This window comes from Megascapheus bottae, chromosome 27 (assembly GCF_031878675.1).
Source record: "Megascapheus bottae isolate mThoBot1 chromosome 27, mThoBot2.hap1, whole genome shotgun sequence".
NCBI classification, from domain to species: Eukaryota; Metazoa; Chordata; class Mammalia; order Rodentia; family Geomyidae; genus Megascapheus; species Megascapheus bottae.
The window spans coordinates 2445091-2464162 of NC_143535.1; the positions used below are offsets into that span (position 1 = coordinate 2445091).

General features: G+C 49.3%; 3 protein-coding genes across 4 annotated transcripts; 2 read left to right on the forward strand and 1 right to left on the reverse strand.

Annotated features, from left to right (window-relative positions):
• Positions 1 to 317: 317 nt before the first annotated feature.
• Positions 318 to 6514, reverse strand: Or8d4 (olfactory receptor family 8 subfamily D member 4). Of its 2 annotated transcripts, XM_090319266.1 has the most exons (2): positions 6497 to 6514; positions 318 to 1235 (listed from the first exon to the last, which is right to left on the reverse strand). In XM_090319266.1, exons 1-2 carry the CDS (start codon positions 6512 to 6514, stop codon positions 318 to 320), a joined length of 936 nt encoding a protein of 311 aa, XP_090175392.1. The 2 variants fall into 2 exon arrangements, with proteins under 2 accessions (XP_090175392.1, XP_090175391.1); XM_090319265.1 differs by lacking the exon at positions 6497 to 6514 and having other exon boundaries at positions 318 to 1253.
• An 870-nt stretch (positions 6515 to 7384) lies between these two features.
• Tmem225 (transmembrane protein 225) lies at positions 7385 to 9952 on the forward strand. Its single transcript, XM_090319267.1, has 4 exons — positions 7385 to 7747; positions 8500 to 8646; positions 8871 to 9005; positions 9581 to 9952. Exons 1-4 carry the CDS (start codon positions 7573 to 7575, stop codon positions 9811 to 9813), a joined length of 690 nt encoding a protein of 229 aa, XP_090175393.1. The 5' UTR covers positions 7385 to 7572; the 3' UTR covers positions 9814 to 9952.
• Positions 9953 to 17316: 7364 nt separating this feature from the next.
• Positions 17317 to 18276, forward strand: LOC150045434 (olfactory receptor 6X1-like). Its single transcript, XM_090319300.1, has one exon. It carries the CDS (start codon positions 17317 to 17319, stop codon positions 18274 to 18276), a length of 960 nt encoding a protein of 319 aa, XP_090175426.1.
• Positions 18277 to 19072: the final 796 nt, after the last annotated feature.

Below are 19072 nucleotides of genomic sequence, written 5' to 3' on the forward strand. Positions count from 1 at the left end.
GTGTGTGTGTGTGTGCTTGTTGGTTTGTTTCTCATCTGGCTACTCCTTTGGGGCCTGGATTCAGGAGGCTGAGTGCCAAAAGTCAGTGTTCCATCCCCAACCCTGAAATGAAACTGAATTTTTCAAATGCATGCTACTTTTTGCATTTCCACGTGCGCTGCATTCTCGCACATTGACCTCCCGCGTGTGTCCACGTCACACACTGAATACCCTCCACCCTCAATGAATACGGGATCTCGTCTAGGAAGTCCCTTCCTGTTGCCACGACACAATCCAACCCACTGCACGCTCGACGACTGTGCCGGAGAGTGCACGGGTTACGAAGAGACCTTCCTTCGAGTGAGCTCGGCCAGGGCGTTCTTCACATCCCTGTTCCTCAGGCTGTAGATGAGGGGGTTCAGCATGGGAATCACGGTGGTGTAGACCACGGACGCGACCTTCTCCTGGAGCACGGCTGGGCCAGACGCAGGCTTGAGGTATGTAGACATGAGGGACCCGTAGAACACGAGCACGGTGGTCAGGTGGGAGCTGCAGGTGCTGAAGGCCCTGGCCCTGCCGGCTCTGGAATGGATGCGCAGGATGCTGGTGAGGATGCAGGCATAGGAGATGAGGATGGCCAGGCTGGTGGCGCCCATGTTAAACCCGCCGATGACCAAGATCAGAAGTTCATCGACGTACGTGCTGGAGCAGGAGAGCTTGAGAAGTGGGACGATGTCACAGAAGTAATGTGCGATGGTGTTTGAGCTACAGAAAGACAACCTTAGGATACAACCTCCGTGAATCGCCGTGTCCACGAGGCCCACGGAGAAGACGGCCGCCACCAGCAGAGAGCAGAGCCGAGGGGACATGAGGACGCTGTAGTGCAGCGGGTGGCAGATGGCCACGTAGCGATCGTAGGCCATGGCCGCCAACATGTAGCACTCGGAAATGACAAAGAGGCAGAAAAAGAACAGTTGAGCCATGCATCCCGCATAAGAGATGGCCTTACCCCTGCCCAGGATCCCTGCCAGCAGCCGGGGGGTCACCACGGAGGAGTAGCAGAGGTCGGTGAGGGACAAGGCGCTGAGGAAGTAGTACATGGGGGTGTGGAGGCGAGCGTTCCACTTGATCACCACGACCATGCCGAGATTCCCCAGGGCTGTGGCCGCGTAGATCCCCAAGAACAGGCAGAAGAGGGGCAGCTGGAGCTCCCGTCGCTCCGTGAGCCCCGAGAGGAGAAACTCAGTCACTGTGGACTGATTGCGTTCGCCCATTCTCCTCCAGGAGAGCTAGGGAACCGAGAGGAAGAGACTCGGGTTAGACAGGCTGACTTTCAGAGTGGCCCTGTTCCCTGAAGACTGCGCATTTTAGCCAGAAAAACAGTGATTTTTATCTCACAAGAACCAGGAAGTCAGCACTAAAGTAGGACGGCATCAGTAAACATATGCCCACCATCTTGTTTTTCCGTGGTACTGTAAGTCAGGACCTAGCACTTGCCAGGCAAACACCACCAGCACTCGATCACTGAACCACGAGTCAGGAAGAGTCTGTTTAGCCCCAGTTCTAAGTCTTATGGTGTAAGCTCTCTATGAGCTTTGCTTTTAAAACTGTTTTTTAAAAGTGGTAATAAATACTTAAGGGATTGCTGTACAAAGTAAATGAGAGAGCAAGTGTGAACAGAGTTGATGACCGTAAGGCTGCCTGAGCCTATTGCAAGTGCATTTCCCACGACGGTATCTGCACGTCAGGCGTGAGGGCTCTGAGTGGGATGGGTATGGAACACATACCTGCCTGAGGGAGGAACCTGTGATCGCTTCCTTCCGTTCCTGTGACTCAGTGGTGCACACATGTGCAGGAGCCCTGTGGGCAATCAAGAGTGACTTTTACAATCAATATTAATGCTCGGACAAGATAAGCATCGTAACTCTGAAACTCAGCTTCTTCCTCCTGACGATTGTTGGCGAATCACTTTACAGGTAAATAGGCCTGGCTTTAGAAGTATCTGTAGAGCCACAGGTAACAAGGACCTGGGGCTGTTATTTGTAGTTCTAGTATTTTACGTCTAGAAATATGAAGACAAGCAGTGGTCCCTCAGGGTTCTTGTCTCCTGGGGTTTGACGTAAGACTCCATATCGCTAGGCTGGCCTGTCACCTGGGACATCTACACAGCTCAGGCACAAGGAGAGCACTTTGAATGAGTCCCTGCAGAACTTTGCTCCCCACGGGGGCCTATGTGTCCTGGGCCCCCGTGGTGTGCTGAGGCAGCACACAATGCCTGCGCAGGCACGGGCAGTGTCAGAGCTCAGAGATGCAACCGTGCTGTAAAGACACCAAGCTGAGACTTCGATGGCGAGATGAATTCACTGAAGGAGATACAAAAGGGACAGTCAAGGGTAGCCAAGGTTACAAAGCAGAAGAAGTAAGACATAGGCATCAGCGATTGCGTGAAGAGCTTCAGAATGGCCCCTTGAGTAGAATAGACTCAGTGTTTCTAGTAGCCGGTAGCCATGGAAGGCAATGCAGGGGAAGGCCTGCGCCCAGCCCCAGGCCCAGTGCAGACTCTCCAGGACTTCCGGTAGAATGGACCCAGCCATCTTTGGATGAGTCATTCCTGGTAGCCTTGAAATAATATATATATATATATATATGTACTTTTTTTAATCCTCCAATTTTCAGAAGTAAACAACTCAATTTCAATCTGGCTATGGGGAAAACTGTGACATTATTTCATAGTACCTCATCATCAACTATAAAAATACCTACTGTGGGGGCCAGGCACATGGCCTAGTGGTAGAATGCTCGCCTAGCATGCAAGAAGCCCTGGGTTGATTCCTCAGTACCACATACACAGAAAAAGCCAGAGGTGGTGCTGTGGCTCAAGTGGTAGAGCTCTAACCTTGAAAAAGCCCAAACACAGTGCCCAGGCCCTGAGTTCAAGTCCCAGGACTGGCCCACAAAAAATTCCTTCTGTGTTAAAACTAAAATTTCTGGGGTTAGAACAAAGGTGAAGAAAACATGGCTCTTAGCCCACTTATATTTTGTGCATATTAAAACATGTTCTCAAATCGATCTCTGTTCCTTGGGAAAGCCCTCGAGAGTCTGGAAAACTTTCCTTCTGCTGGCCTCCACTGGGGTCCTTCTCCCAACACCCCCAAGTAGGCAGTGGTGTGGGCTGGCATTTAGAAGTTTGTTGAAATAAAGGACAATTTCTCATTGTGTCCCGAGGGCCTGGCACATCCCTATTGCTGACATTCAGGAGAATTCATGTTTTTGGCATCACACACAGCTCAGTCGTGTTGTTTCAATTGGGACGTTATCTTCTGGTTCATCAGCAAGTTCTTCATAGAAAGAAACCCCTGGTGCAGGGTGAGGAGATAGAGAGGACATGAAGTTCTTGCTAATCTGTGAGATCAGCCTCACAGGGGACAAACTATGCTGCTTTAACTTGTCCTGACAGGCAGCTCCACCGGACGGAAAGACCCTACACCAGAAAAGAGTCGAGGGCGTCCAAGCCAAGGCACAGGTCCCGCCAGCAGCTCATGACCCTGGCTTCCAGGCAGTCAGGGCCACCTACGGCCTTGGGTGTTAGTTGGGGTTGTCAGTTAGTCTAGTCATGGTGGGAAGTGGGGTGGCTGTCCCTCAAACACAACCCCAAACTGGAACTGCCGTACTATCCAGCAGTGCCACCACTGGGCACCGATCCAAAGAAAGCGGAGTCGTGGCACAGAGGAGTGTCCAGCAAGCCTGTGCCCACTGGGGCCAGGAAATAGACATAGCCACGGACGAATGAATGGACAAAGGAAGCCTTGACATGCTTTTCAGCCATAAAAGAGAATGAAAGGCTATCATCTGGGACAACATGGATGGCACTGGAGACCTCGGGGTGAAGTGAAATCAGCCAAGCACACAGGTCATGTGTGTGTGGAAATGAATTGATAGATCTAGACAGACAGACAGACAGGTAGATATCAAGAGTAGATAAGTTGCTGGGTTCGGTGGTTCACCCCTGTAATCCTAGCTACTCAGGAGGCTGAGTTCTGAGGATGACGGTTCAAAGCCAGCCAGGGCAGTAAAGTCCTTAAGACTCTTATCTCCAATTAACCAGTAGTGAATTGGAAGTGGTGCTGTGCCTCAGAGTGGTAAAGTGCTAGCCTTGAGCAAAAAGAGCTCTGCACCCAGGACCTGGGTAGGGCAGTAGCCTTGAGCTGAAGAATTCAGAGACAGCATGGCCCAGAGTCCAAGCCCCAGGACCAACAGCAACAAAAAGAGCAGGTAAGTTGCTCAAGCCTGTAATCTCAGCTACCTGGGAGTCAGAGAACAGAGGTACCATAGCTCAAGGCTAGCCTGGGCATAAATGTTTGCAAGACTCCACCTCAATCTATAGATAGGTAGAGTGGCACAGGGAGGCACCATTGGAGGGGCACAGCCCAGGTTGAAAAGGTGCCCTACCTCTAAACAAACTACCACACCACATACCCTAGCACACACCTGTAATCCTAGCTATTCAGGAGGCCGAAATCTGAAGATCCCAGTTCAAAGCCAGCCTACCAGGAAAAATCTTCTCTCCGATAAACCACTCAGGAAAAAAAAAAAAAAAAAGAAAGGAAGGAAGAAAGTGGCACAGTAGCTCGAGTGATAGAGCACTAGCCTTGAGCATAGAGAGTCTCAGGGACAAGGTCCAGGACCTGAATTCAAACCCCAGGTCTGGCAAAGAGATCTATAATTTAAAATAACCAATGTACAAAGAGGCTGGAGTGGCAGAATGCCTGCCTAGTGCGTGTAAAGCCTCGAGTTGAATTCCCAGTGCCACCAAATAAAAGGAGCTGTTATCAGCACCTGGGGAAGCAGGAGGGTTACGGAAGGTTTGTCAAGGTAAGACGGAAGCAAGAGCACCTGGGGGCTACTGTAAGGAGGAATGTTCTAGATAACAATAATGCAATGTGTATTTTTCAGTTAGAGAAGGCTGGGGAAGATGTTAACATAAGGAAATGATACAGTGATACGTTTAATCTGATTTAGACATTATACAATGTATACGTGAATTGAAACAGAAAGTGTTTATTAAAATATATACTTCAAATCATTATTTATGTATAAATATGCACATGATAAACGAAGTAAATATCAGTATGCAGAAATCACCCAGGGTCCATGGTAAAAGGCCATTCTGTGTCCTCTCCAACCTGGCCAGAGTTCTGGTTTGGTAAACCTGCTGTGGAGAGAGGTTCTTCAGTCCACTGAGCACCACAGAGAGGGCAGGCGAGAAGGCTGGCCACGCCATGAGGTGCTCCTGTCCAGTTCTGCACACCGGGACTCAGGAAGAAAGGCCTGGGGAAGGCCCAGTGTGGCAATGTGTCTGAGTGGAAGCATCAACGTCCCATGCGTCCATTAACACCACAAATACCTCCCTCGCCAGGCCAAGCTGCCAACTGCCCCATCCACATCCGTGTCCCCAGGTGTCCTGTAGACAGGCACACCTTTCCCTTCAGGAAGATGCTAGGAATGGTGGCTCCCACCACAGGAATAGGCACGGTCCTGGTGTCCTTCCCTAGGGCCTCAGAGAGTGAGGACCTCGGAAGGCCAAGCCGCAGAGCACCGCTGACAGTCAATGGTGGCAGATGCCATCCTTCCACCTGAAAGCTTTAAAAAAAAAAAAGTATGTCTGAGTAAGAGTCCCAGGGACAACACTAACACCCTGCCCCGGTCAGAGGCGCAGCTCTCCACGGCTGATCAGGCTGGCCTGCCCCGTGACCACTGCTTGGTCCACAGAGAGGCCTGATCCGGCTTGCTGAGTGGCGCTGATGCTGGCTTCGAGAATAACTGTTCCACTCTCCTCACAGTCCCCAGAGCTCACTGTATTTCAGGAAAAGTTTTAATTGTCCCAGAAGGGACTGCATCCCATTATCGGTAAGTGAACCGTGCCATCATTAATGCCACAGTATTAGATCCTACTTTTCCAGAAACCTTTGGGAAGTAAACACTTGAACACTTCAGCTACTAACCCAGCCCACCGCTGGCCTCACAGCACCCCTCCCAGGCCTCTGTGGGGACGTGGCTGTGGAGTCACATTGCCCACTCTCTAGCTCTCGTGAAGATCCTAATAATCGGATGGGCAAATACAAATATAACGAATATTTGGGGAGAGAGGGAATGCACGCATTGACTTTCTGGTAGAGGGCTTATTTGAAGGCCAGGCAGCTGGCAAAGCTCTCGGTAAGCTAGAGTTGACATGGGAGCCCTGGAAGCTTGCCTCCACCATGCCAGAGGCCTGACCCCGATGCATGCAGTCAGTGAGTTGAGCACTGGAGACAGAAGAGAACGTCTGTGGGTCAGACTGCACTTGAAGCCAAGCAGATGCCTAGTGTCATGGTTCAACTTTTTTGCCTCAATTCGTGAAGAATCTGGAAGGCCGCCCCAGATGCAGCACACCCGGTGGGGCTGGCTGGGATCTCCTCCATTGTAGCACCTTGGTGCCTCCACGTCCACTCAGCCCATCTTCCCTTCAACACCTGTAGACGTGATTTCCGGGAGGCATCCCCACTCAGGGGCACTGGAACAAGTCTCTGTCTGAATAAGTCTCGTTACCTCTTAAAACCACTCCACTGATTAGTTTGCAGAGGCAGGGTTTGATCCCAGGATCGCGAGTCCATTTTCTTAACTATAAAGCCCTAGGATTAAATATTCTATGTGTTTAAAGAAATGAAAAAGGTAAAGAAAATGTGATAGTATTAAAAGACATGTAAGGAGGTCAGAGAGACTGAGTGGCATGTTTGGGGTGTTTGATTCCCATTCTGGAATCAGAGACAGGAGGAGAGCAGCATTTTGGAGCAACCTGCCCAGGCATGGCTCTGAACCTACTGTGTGTACCTACTGTGTGGTTCATGCATGCCATGGGACCTACTGCGTACCACGATGCCATGGAATCCAAAAAATGATTTCTCTGCCAAACTACAAAGGCAACTCTGGCCAGAAATGATCCTCCGTCTCGACATTAGCAGTCCACAAGGGGGCAGTGCATCAAGCCAGCCCTCTGGTCTCCAAGGCCCTGGTCTTTTCCCTGGATAGAGGCCTAGAAAGTTCTTTACAGGGAGGACCAGTGCTTATTCAGTGTTTCCTCCTGCAGTGCTGGCTCCCTGGTTCTTCGTCTCAAAGATCTTGGAATCACATTTGAAGACAGATAACCCTGGTCCACAACAACTCAAACAGGACCTCTGTAGTGATGCCTGTCGTCCAGGACTCTGTTTCCCCCTGTGTCTGAAAGCTTTCTCCGTCAGTGACCTCTGAGCCTTCCAGCATCTGCTTGGCTCTCTCAGGATCCCTGAACACCTTGGTCCTTCCATTGCCGTAGGCCCCAGGGTCGAAGGTCAATCCCATAGGGATTCCGAGGCAGTTGGTCACCCTGGCGACGGGCCTCCTTCAATAAAGGAGTGGTAAGAGGAGCTTCAGTTCCACAGCTGACTTCAGCTTCCGCCACGACCAATGCTTCCGCAATCACTAACGTCCACAGCTCTCCCTTCTTCCTGTGAGTAATCAAAGCAAAGAAGAGACTTATGAAGTGTTGGTGGTGGCTTCCGCTAGAAATCCCGCCTCACAATGGCCCTAAAGAACAGAAATATACAGACCATCAACGTCCTCTTCTCCTCCTGGGCCCTGACCTTGCTGGTGATCAGCCTCATCATGGAGGAGTGGGTCGAATTGCTTCCCAAAAGAAAAAAGAACAAGATTATCCACAGTCCATGGATGACGTGTTGCACTGCTATTTGGCCAGGTCAGCACTGCTCCTTGTACAGGGATGGGCGGAGAGGAGGGCTTCATCTCCCCTGGACCTCTGTCCCCTCAGTCCACCCCGTCACCTCTGGAGCCAACTCCTCAGGCAGCTGGGCGCCCACCTCCACGGTCAACACAGAGATTTCGACTCCTAAGCCTCACCGCTGGCCGGTCTGGGAGAAGTGATTCCAGGCTTATAGGCTTGGTCACTGAACGTTTGAGCCATCTGGACAGAGATGGGAAGAAAGAAGGGTTTGGCAAGAAGAAAAACTAGGTTGTTCTGTCTCTAGATGAGGAAGAGATGGGCCCTGGTGCATTGAGTAACACACAAATTCCGAGAAAAGGGGAGAATAAAAGGCCTCTAAGGGGCCAGGAGTTTGGCCTAGTGGTAGAGCGCTTACCTAGCATGCACGAAGATCCAGGTTCGATTCCTCAGTACCACATACATAGAAAAAAAAGCTGGAAGTGGTGTTGAGGCTCAAGTGGCAGAGCTCTAGCCTTGAGAAAGTCCAAGGACAGTGCTCAGGCCCTGAGCTCAAGCCCAGGACTCTAAGATCAAGAACAACCTCTTCTAATTCTCTCATTCTATGGAAGGCCCCTGCTTCCTCCTCCTCTCACCCTTTTCTCTTGATTATTTAACCAAAACTTTCACCCTACCCCTGACTCAACCTGCGTGTTTGTGGGGCCCGGGGGGAAAATGAGCCTAGAAGAAATATCTGTGCTTCTCTCAATACAGCTTCTGCTTTCCAACAGATGGCCTGGAAGTGGTCCGGATGATGCTCGTCGTGGTCCTCGGCCTGTCCTTCCACCTCAACTTTATCATGGGTTTGCAGTTCACCTCCATTCTTCCTCAGAATAAGTGTATCCACATCACCATCGCCTTCCTCAGCTTCTTCACAGGTGAGTGAGAGCCCGGCTCAGAGCCGAGAGGCCGAGTGCAGCCTGTGAGACCCGGGCTGCGGTCTCTGACGGCCTTCCCAGTGCTCTTCATTCAGAGGCAGACCTGGAACTAGAGTGAGATGCACAGCGGGATGGGGTGCAGGCTGGGAAGTCAGGTCTATGTGGGTGAAGGTTCAAGAGACCAAAGTTCCTGGGCTGGAATTCATTTCTTGTCCACACACCAGGCTTCCTTCTGCTCTGTGCACTGGTGAAATACTACCTCAAGCTAAAGCAAGGCCAATCTGTGTACTTCACCGGCTTCAAGACCACCTGGGTCTTTATCACGGCCTGCTTCACCGTTGTCATCTTCCTTACGTGTGGTGAGTACCCCCGGAGCACCCGCAGAGTGCGGAGAGCCACGCCCCTCGTGCTGGGAAACAGGGCGAATGGATGGAATGGGGCGAGGGAAGAAACGATGCTAACATGAATGCTCAAAAGCTGGACTTTGTGCTGTGCTGGTGGCTCGCGTTTATCCGAGCTACTCCAGAGAGTGAGATCCGAGTGGGCCAGTCTGACGCCAGCCCGCACAGGAAAGACTGAGATGCCCACCAGAAATAAGTGGAGCTATGACTTCAGGGGCAACTGAGTGGAAAAGCTGCCCTAGCCCTGGGCTCACGCTCCAGGAAGAATAGTTCCTATAAGGAGGGAGCGAGAAGTCAGGCCTGGCTACAGAGTTCTCCCTGCCTGCCTCTGATGGCAGCTCCTCCTCCCACTTCCCAGCTTAGGCTGGGAAGTATCATAGCTGCTGCGTGCCTGGCCCAGTCTCTCCACTGAAGCACAGCACGGAGTCCCGGACACCTTCATGGTGGGGACCCAGCGTGGCTTGGGCGGGGGTTCTTGCTGCCGGCCAGTGCATTGGTCTTAGTGGTCCTCCCGGATGCCCTTGCTTCCCCAGGTGTCCTCTCCCTCTTCCAGTGCAAGCACACTGCACAAAGCTGCAGCTGCCTGCAGCCCGGCAAATCCAGCAAGGACCTCCCCCTCACCAGGAGCTCCATCGAGGTCATCTCCGAGTACACGTCCATACCCCGGAGCATCGTCCGTGTCCACTCCATCAACACGAGCTCCAAGGAGGACGACGCACTCAACCGACCAAACACCAGTGAGCGCCATGTGTCCTGGGCCGTGTGATTTGTATCTCGGGCCTGTGATTTTGGGAGTTGATTGTACCTTTCTGTACATACCAGCAGGATGGAAGCAACATTGTGTGTGTGTGTGTGTGTGTGTGTGTGTGTGTGTGTGTGTGTGTGTGTAGTGTGGTGTGTGTGTGTGTGTGTGTATCGTTTGCATCCTGTGCAGACCTCTAAACCATCCTGTCTATGTCTGGCATTATGTGAATGGCGATGAATAATGGGTTGAGTCTACAAAAAATTATTTGGAAGATGGCTTTAAAAAAAATAAAATCCTGGCCTGCTGCGCAAATAATTTCTTCTGTAACATATTACTAATATAATAAATATTATATGAATAATACTTGCTGTACTGCTAACTCACGACTTCATGGGGATTGATAATGGTAGAGAATATTCTTTGTTTTATAGTGTGATTTTTTTGAGCACGTGGAAATGAATACAAGGCAATCCGAGGGACACTTGTTTACACTTTATACAAGTTGAAGGTAAACCTACACAGTAACGGCAGCGGGAAACATGGTCATCGCCCTAAGATGCACAGACTCCCCTGTGTAACGCCCCCTTGTCGTCCTTCCTCAGTCCCCTCCAAATCTGGCATGCACCTGTGCTGTTGCTTCAAAGTTGCCACCCCGCCTCCTACCAGACAAGGTCCTACCCTTCACAGGATGTGTCCCCCAAATACATTTCTACTTCCTCTGCCTGGCCCTCAGCACCCCTGCACTGTGACATCATCATGGGCAGCAGAACCTGCCCCCTGCTGGTTCTATGGTGTTAGGGCGCTGGGCAGGAGCCTCGCTGCCTGTGTTGGTCTACAACAGGAAATAAATTCTTACTGTAGGAAAGAAATTGCTGTAGTCCTACACTGTAACAAATCAGCCATCCAATGAAGCAGTAGACAAGCAATAATGACTTCTACCCAATAGTGACATAGAAATAACATGCAAGGCTGGGCACAGTGGCTCATGCCTGTAATCCTACTTACTCAGGAGGCTGAGATCTGAGGATCAAAGCCAGCTGAAGCACTAAAGACTGTGAGACTCTTATCTCCAATTAACCACTAGAAATCCGGACATGGTGCTGTGGCTCCAGGAGTAGGGCAGTAGGCTTGAGCTGAAGAGCTCTGGGACAGCACCTAGGCCCAGAGTTCAAGCCCCATAACTGGGCGGGGGGGACATGTAAGAAAATGTCTGGGAGGCAGGGTGGTGGTGGTGAGGTTTTCTCTGAGACACAGGTAATGTAATTCTGAAGTTAGGGCTGGAGTCACTCAACTCGTGGAGTGCCTGACAGCATGTGCTGTTTTCCATGCATGAGAACAACCCATGGCTGTACAGTGCCAGGACAAGTCCTGGAAGGAAGAACACAAAGCTGCCATCATCGTCAGCACTGACTATGCCAGGGACCTGCTGAAGCCACAGCCCTTCACGGGACAGCCGAGCCAGAAGCCCAGCCAGAGAAACATTCCGGGAGTCCTGGACATGGCCAGATACCTGACAGGCTGGAGCTTGAGTGAGAATCAGTTACACTGAGTTTAGATCATGTTCCAATCACAAACTGAAACAGAGCTTTAAAAAAAAAAAAAAAAAGTTATCTGCTGGCCAGTCATGGGGCCTGAACTCAGAGCCCTGGGCACTGTCTCTGAGCGCTTTTACGCAAGGTTAACCCTCTACCCCTGGGAGCCACAGAGTCACTTCCCATGTTTGGGGGTTGATTAGATAGGAGACCTCCACTTTTCCTGCCCAAGCCTGGCAGGGATTAGAGGGGTGAGCCACCAGTGCCTGGCTTAGAGCAGAGCTTTAAGCAGCAAGTCAAATGGTTCTGTTTTCTCAGTTGTCTCAATCACTGGCAAAAGATGGCTGTGTTGTCGGTGAGACCAAGCTTCATCCGAAGTTAAAACAGTGCCTCTCAAACTTTAGCCTGAAAACAAATTCCCTGGAGAGGTGTTGGAAATGGAGCCATGAATGGCTTGATCTTGGAAAAGACCCAGCATTTTGAGTTTTCTGATTGGGTGCTGTGGATTTAGTGCTATCTATCTACTTGCGTTCCGGGTCGTAGCACTTTTTCTGTAGGAAAGAACTAGAATGCTTGTCCACATTCCCAGGCAGGAGGGAGGAACAGAAAGACAGCGTGGGTGTCTCATGGGGAAAACAGGCTGAGGACAGTGGCGTGCCAGCACAACATGAAATTCCCAAGAACTGGAACCACAGTTGACCATACGAGCTGGTATGAATGTTTACCAAAAAAGTAAAAACTAAAAAAAAATCTCAGAACCGCAAGTATCGCTGGGGAGGTGAGCCAGGAAGGCGCAGCTCTCCGGGGAATGTTCACGGGAAGCTGGTGGGAAGCAGGCAGGAAGCGGGTGGGTGAGGATCTTCTTCACAAAGCCTTCTGGAATTAGAAAGTGAAGGCGTCACAGTGGTCCAGAAACTCTTGGGCACTGAAACCATCCAGGTATACTGGAAAGGTCTACATTTCCTCTTTTCCTCCTTCCCATAGCCCCTCCAGGGGGGTGGTGAAGAGTTGTGCAAGTTGTTGGAATTCAAATAGGGTCTCTGAGACCCTTATCTCCAACTCACCAGGGAAAAGCCAGAGTACAGCTGTGGTTCAAATGGTAAAGCACTAGCTTTGATCAAAAAGGCTAAGCGACAGTGGCCAAGCCCTGAGTTTAAGCCCCAGTACCAGCGCACACGCACACACACAAATACTCCCACAAAGATGTTCGTTTAGTCTTATGTCCTATGGAATTCTACCCAATGATGTCTTGTCTCTTCAGGCAAGATCTGAAGTTACTTTAAGATCTAGATTTGCATCTACCCCTGAGCCACCTCCTTACCGAGAGCCCACAGCTAAGGGGGAGCCGAGAGGGCGTGGCAAAGGCGTGTTGGCCTGCCACTGTGGGGAGGGGGTCCCCAGAAGTTTCCAGCATTGCAGCTTCTCCCTGCCAAGCTTCAGGACATGACTCCCCGGCTGCCAGGACACAAATCCGCCCACATCTCCCCACGCTCCGCTCCTCGCTGCTCCGCTTTCTTTCTCGAGCCAGCCACCCTTCTCTCCACTCTCCACATTCCTCTCTCTGCAGGACTTGTCAAGCTTCACAAGATTCTGAGACTCTCTTCAGTTCCATTTCTAAGCATACAATGAATACAAAATCTTCATTAAAATAATTGCAGTTGAGCCAGGCATGGTGGCACACACCTGTAATCCTAGCAAATCAGGAGGCTGAGATCCAAGGATCACAGTTCAAAGCCAATCCGAAGACTCTTATCTCCAGTTAACCACCAGAAAACTAGAAGTGGCACTGTGGCTCAACCAGTAGAGCTGAAGAACTAAGGGGCATTGCCCATGCCCAGAGTTCAAGCCCCATGAGCAACAACAACCAAAAAAAACAAAAATGCAAAGTTGAAAAGTGTTTTGGAGTTTCTTACCTTGAAGAAACTGATCTTTATTTTTAATGAATGGTTTCCTTGGGGCTTCAAATATTGGAAAGCCCAGTGTCAATAACTCTATGAATGTATATTTTGTTTATTATATATTTTTGACAAGACTTTGGATGCTTAATCTAAAATAACCCATGAAAGTTAGACTTTTTCTGTCATATCTTGAGCTTGAAAAGGGTTGGTATAGACGGGAGTTTGGCCTAATAGTAGAGTGCTTGCCAAGCACACGTGAAGACCCAGGTTCGATTCCTCAGTACCACATACACAGAAAAAGCCAGAAGTGGTGATGTGGCTCAAGTGGCTCTAACTCTACCTAAGGACAGTGCTCAGGCCTTGAGTTTAAGCCCCAGGACTGGCAAGAAGAAAGAAAGGAAAGAAAGAAAGAAAGAAAGAAAGAAAGAAAGAAAGAAAGAAAGAAAGAAAGAAAGAAAGAAAGGGAGAGAGAAAGAAAGGGAGAGAGAGAGAAAGAGAGATAGAGAGAAAGAGAGATAGAGAGAAAGAAAGAAAGAAAAGGGTGGGTAGGGTGTGAGTTCTGTTTGGTTGAAAACCATTTGATCGGGGTAGGGGAGGCATAAGTTCTGCAGAGCAAATGTTCATTAGAGATTGTGGCTCTAACCCTGTTTGTCTGAGATTGCAGTCAGAAGGCTTGGCTTGAAATGCCTTTACGAGTATTTAATCAATCATGGAGACAAATGCTGAGGTCAACTGGTAAGGTGTGTGAAGAGAGAAGAATCTTCAAGTTCGTGGACTGCAGGTTGGAGAGAAATAACAGCGCAATTTAAAAACAGACTCTTCACATAGGCATACACCACGCACAAAGCTAAGAGATAAAGTCAAAATAAATCTGATGTATTGCCCAAGTGGCGGCTCAGCTGCTCAAGGAGGCTGAGATCTGAGGATTGTTCTTCAAAGCCAGCCGGAGCACTAAAGAGGAGACGCTATCTCCAATTAATCTCTAGAAAAGGGGAAGTGGGGCTGTGGCTTGAAAGATAGGGCGGTAGCCTTGAGCTGAAGAGCTCAGGAACAGTGGCCAGGCCCAGAGTTTAAGCCCTATGACCGGCCCCACACATACATACACACACACATACACACACACACACACACACACACACACACACACACACACACACACAAAACCCACACACCTGATGTATGTATTGAAATTGATGTTCATGATGCTGAAAAACAGTAAATGTGTTTAACTGTTTAGTTCTTGGTCTGTTCCCAAGGATACAAGCTGAAGCCGAGTCTTCTTCCTTATCCGGTAGGAACAGAACATCAAAAATACAAAACTCAGGAGTTGCTGCCCAAATTTTTTCCACAAACTGTTAGAGCTACCTGAAATCTGTTTTCTGTGAGTCCCTCTTTCTTCTGCTCCTAGTTCAATCTCTACCTAAACCAATTCTTCTTGCCTACTTTTCTTAGCTAACTGAATATTTTAAATGAATGCATTTTATTCCATGTAAAGTATTTTTATTCAAGTTGGGGTGTGTGTGCCCATGCATTGGTACTGGGACTTGAACTCAGGTCAGGGTCTTACACTCTCACCTGGCTCATTCACTCAAGGTTGTTATTCTACCACTTGAGCTAGTTGGCTGGTGAGTGAGAAGTTTGCCTTCCTTTCCTGGCTTTGAAATGCACAGAACCCTCCAGAGTGGCTAGGATTGCAGGGTGAGCGCCATGGGCACCAGCTCGAGTTGTTTATTTTTAAGTTAGAACTCCAAATGTAGTTTCCCATTGTGCTCCCTGTACTGAGGGCTCTGTGGCCTCCAGTACTTGTCTCTTTATTTATCACCTTGACACAAGCACAGCTCCATTCCAATCATTCTCAAATTTCTAGGTTCGTGGCTACTTTCATCTAATCATTCACTTTACTACCTTTGATTTGGCTTAGTAGAAGTCCCATTTTGTTAATTACCTTAGGAATACATGGACCAAGGGTATCAATTAGAATCTCCAAAATGCAAATTCCTCAGCTTGGCTTAGGAAGAAACTTTTAGTAAGCCCTCCCTCGTCTTCTGGGCCTCTGAGCACATGTGTGGAGGAGGCCCACATCCCCAAGGGAGCAAGACAAGCGCCTCACCCACAAATTATGTTCACAGAAGAAATCCTGGGCCAGTGTGAACTCCCACATTAACCACTCTCAGTGCTGTTCTAAATGCTGAGCAAACTGCATTTCTTAAGGGATGAAATGATACAGAGCCGCTTGAGTCCTAGAGAGACTGGTTTTCCTCATGTCTTCTATGAGACTGGCTTTTTCCTTCCTGCTAGTCTGCCTGTGACGTCTCAGCAACAGACACAGCCTTGTTCCTTGCTCCACAGCTCCACAAACTGTGAGTATTTCACAGAGAGAAAAAATGAGCACTGGATAAAGTTCAGCTTTTTTTCCAAAGAATAAATAGCTTAGGTAGCCTGATGCCTTACTGTTTTGAAGCAATTCTCATGACACATTAAGTCCCATAAAGAAAAGACTGACAGCAGGGCTCTAGGCCTGCCCCCAAGGCAAGCAGTCCTCTTACTAGAATCCTTAGTCCTCAGGGTGAATTTTTCTTTTACTTTCCCCCTTTTATTTTTCTGTTGTTTTTAAGTAGTTGTATAGAGGGATGTCAACTCAATGTGTCAACTTACTTAACTGGTTCTTCATGTTTTACATTGGAGTTATCACACATGAATTGCACAAAGGGGTTTTTCACGGTGACATTTTCACACACGTGCACAATGCCTCCAAACTCACCCTCAGCTCCTCTTCCCCTTCTTAAAACAAATTCAGCAGGGTCACTTGTGTGACCACACTGTGTGACCTCATTCATCCCCCCACTGCTGTATTTTTAATGCCCATTCCATCTTAGAGCCACCCTCAGTGGTGATACGATCCTCCCCCGACCCCCACGGAGTCAGGCCATGTGGACACAAGAACTCTGCCTTGAGTGGCACTGCACTGAGCAGCTTCAAGTTTATTTTCTGGCCAAAGCCTCAAAATTTGAAATTCCTAGCAATGATTAAAAAGCAAACCAGAGAAATAAGCAAGGCTAGAGCCATCATTTCCCCCATGTCCAGATCTAGAAAAGAAAATCTATTAATGCTTTTCTTATTTTCTTCCTCTAAGACTATGAAACGCTAGAGGAAAACAGGCAAAGTGCTTTATTACAACAACATAGCACCAGGGGAGGAGAATGACTCAACTCAGTCTCAAGAAGGCTCTTACATTAAGACCTAGAAGGCAGACAGAGCTTAGCCACATAAAATATATGCAATAACCTGGAGGCAGAAGAAAGGACAGCACACCCCACAAACTAAAAGAGACTCAGCAAACTTTTTCTACAGGACCAGGCAGAAAATTAGACTTTGGGGACCTGGGGTGGGAGGGAGCAGCTCCAGACAATATGGAGACAGACCCATGGAGTGCTATTTCAATAAGACTTGATTTACAAAAACAGTGCGGCTATTTAACAAAATCTAAATCTGAGTCGTTTTTCAGACTCCTTAAAGGCAAAAGTCTGGGCCTGGGGGTTGTTGCTCAGAGATAAAGAGCTTGCCTTGTATTAGCAAAGTTCTGCTTGGATCCCTGGTACAGCAAAAGCAAACAGAGGAAAGAAGGAAGAATTTTTTTTAAAGAGAGAGAGGGAAAGGGGAAAGAGAAAAGGGGAGAGGGAAAAAAGGAAGAAGGAAGGAAAGAAGGAAGGAAAGGAAGGAAAGAAGGAAGGAAGGAAGGAGTAAGTCTAAGCCAGAATGTGGAGGTAGAGTTCATAGATTCACCAGAAAAGCATTCTTCTGTTATTTAAGTGATAGCTCACCACTAACGTCATAGTAATGGTGTTGAATCATTTAATGTACAGGTGATATGAACTTCCTTAGACATATCTATGAATACATCATAGGAGTGGGAATTAATTTCCTAGGGAGGGGGGAGAACAAAAAGTAAAGTATAATTAGGAATAATATTTGTATATGTAACCAGAAAGGTAGAAGACAAAAGAAAAACATAAGAACTAAAATTATTTCACTAAGAGAGAGGGAGGGAGAACTCTAAGGATCCACTTCCTGGCTCTCTCTAGGCAGGAGGGAGCATGAGAAATGGCACGACCATCACCGAGTTTATCCTCGTAGGCCTCCCCGGGGTCCATGGGCTACGGGCGCCTCTCTTCACGGCCATCTTCCTGGTCTACCTGCTAACCCTTGCAGGCAATGGGCTTATCGTGGCCATGGTCTGGGTGGAGCCCCGGCTGCAAACACCCATGTACTTCTTCCTCTGCAACCTGGCCTTCCTGGAGGCGTGCTACACCACCGCGGTCATCCCCAAGCTGCTGGAAACCTTGGTGGTGGCCAGATCCACCCTCTGCACCCCCTGCTGCCTCACCCAGGCCTTCTTCCACTTCTTCCTGGGCACCGCCGAGTTCTTCATCCTCTCCGCCATGTCCTTTGACCGCTACTTGGCCATCTGCAAGCCCCTCCGCTACCCCACCATCATGACGGGCAGGCTCTGCGCGCAGCTGGCCCTGGGCTCCTGGCTGACGGCCTTTGCCATCGTCTTCTGTCAGACCCTGCTGCTCTCCCAGTCACGGTTCTGTGGCGACCATGTCATCGACCACTTCTACTGCGACGTGGGCCCCCTCCTGAAGGCGGCCTGTGGAGACACGAGCCTTCTGGAAGTCTTGGGGCTCCTGGCCACCGTCCTGGTCATCCCAGGGTCGCTCTTCTTCACCATCGTCTCTTACGTCTCCATCCTGTCCACCATTCTGAGGATTCCGTCAGCTGCTGGCCGCGGGAAGGCCTTTTCCACCTGTGCCTCTCACCTGAGCCTTGTGGCCCTGCTCTATGGAGCTGTTCTGTTCATGTACCTGAGACCCACCGCACACTCCTCCTTTAAGGCTAATAAGGTGGTGTCTGTGTTGAACACGATCCTCACGCCCCTTCTCAGCCCCTTTATTTACACCATCCGAAACAAGGAGGTGAAAGGAGCCCTCAGAAAGACATGTGCTGTCAAAAGGCTTCCTATGCAAAGTCAAGCCTGCAATGCGTCAGGGTGACCTGGACATGAATACTAAATTAGAGGTGAGAGCAGTTCTGCAGAACTTGGTTAAAAAACAAAAACCAGACTCCTTCCACATGCTCCTAGGAAGAAATCCTGACTAGTCATAAGGCCCAGGAGGAGTGACCTCCTCGGAGTCTTCCTGGGAGCAGCACAGCTCTTTCCTCGCAGTTAACCTGCTTCCTCAGCCGGAGGCTCCTTTCTCCTGAAATCAGACCCAGTCCTCGCCTTCTGGAACTGGAGTGCCCACGCCTCCTGAGAAGAGCAAACCCACTCTCCAGCTGGGACGAATGCATCCCACTAGCACTCCAGTCCCCAGAACACCTACTTCTCTGACCTTCACATTCCAGAACTCACAATGAGCACCTTCCCCTCTCCTCTTTCTTCTTCTTAGGGCTTTCAGCCTGGAGCTGAATTATACCACCAGCTTCCAGCTCTGCACACTTGAAGAGGGAAGATCCTGGCCTTTCTCATTCTTCATAATAGCACAAGCCAGTTTCCACAATAAACCTTCTATCCATCCCTAGACTTTATCGGTTCTATTTCTCAAGAGAAATCCTGACACACTCTCTCCACCAGGAATGATTAACACCATCAGTTCAAGCCACAGTAAACAGATCCCCACCAACAGAGAGAGATGAGGAGAAACTAGCATGTGGGGTAACAGACTTTGTTGAGGAAGGGCAGAAGTGTCACTGACCCTGACAACAATGATTAAGTAGGGTCCCAAGAAAACACAATCATGGGGCCCGGATTTTGGCCTAGTGGTAGAGTGCTTGCCTTGCATACACCAA

Excerpts from the sequence above, each read along its gene's own strand:
- LOC150045434 (XM_090319300.1), top strand. The coding sequence starts at position 17,317 with ATGAGAAATGGCACGACCATCACCGAGTTTATCCTCGTAGGCCTCCCC.
- Tmem225 (XM_090319267.1), top strand. The coding sequence starts at position 7,573 with ATGGCCCTAAAGAACAGAAATATACAGACCATCAACGTCCTCTTCTCC. Across the intron at positions 7,748-8,499 it reads TTGCACTGCTATTTGGCCAG|ATGGCCTGGAAGTGGTCCGG; the intron begins GTCAGCACTGCT and ends GCTTTCCAACAG. Across the intron at positions 8,647-8,870 it reads CTTCCTCAGCTTCTTCACAG|GCTTCCTTCTGCTCTGTGCA; the intron begins GTGAGTGAGAGC and ends TCCACACACCAG.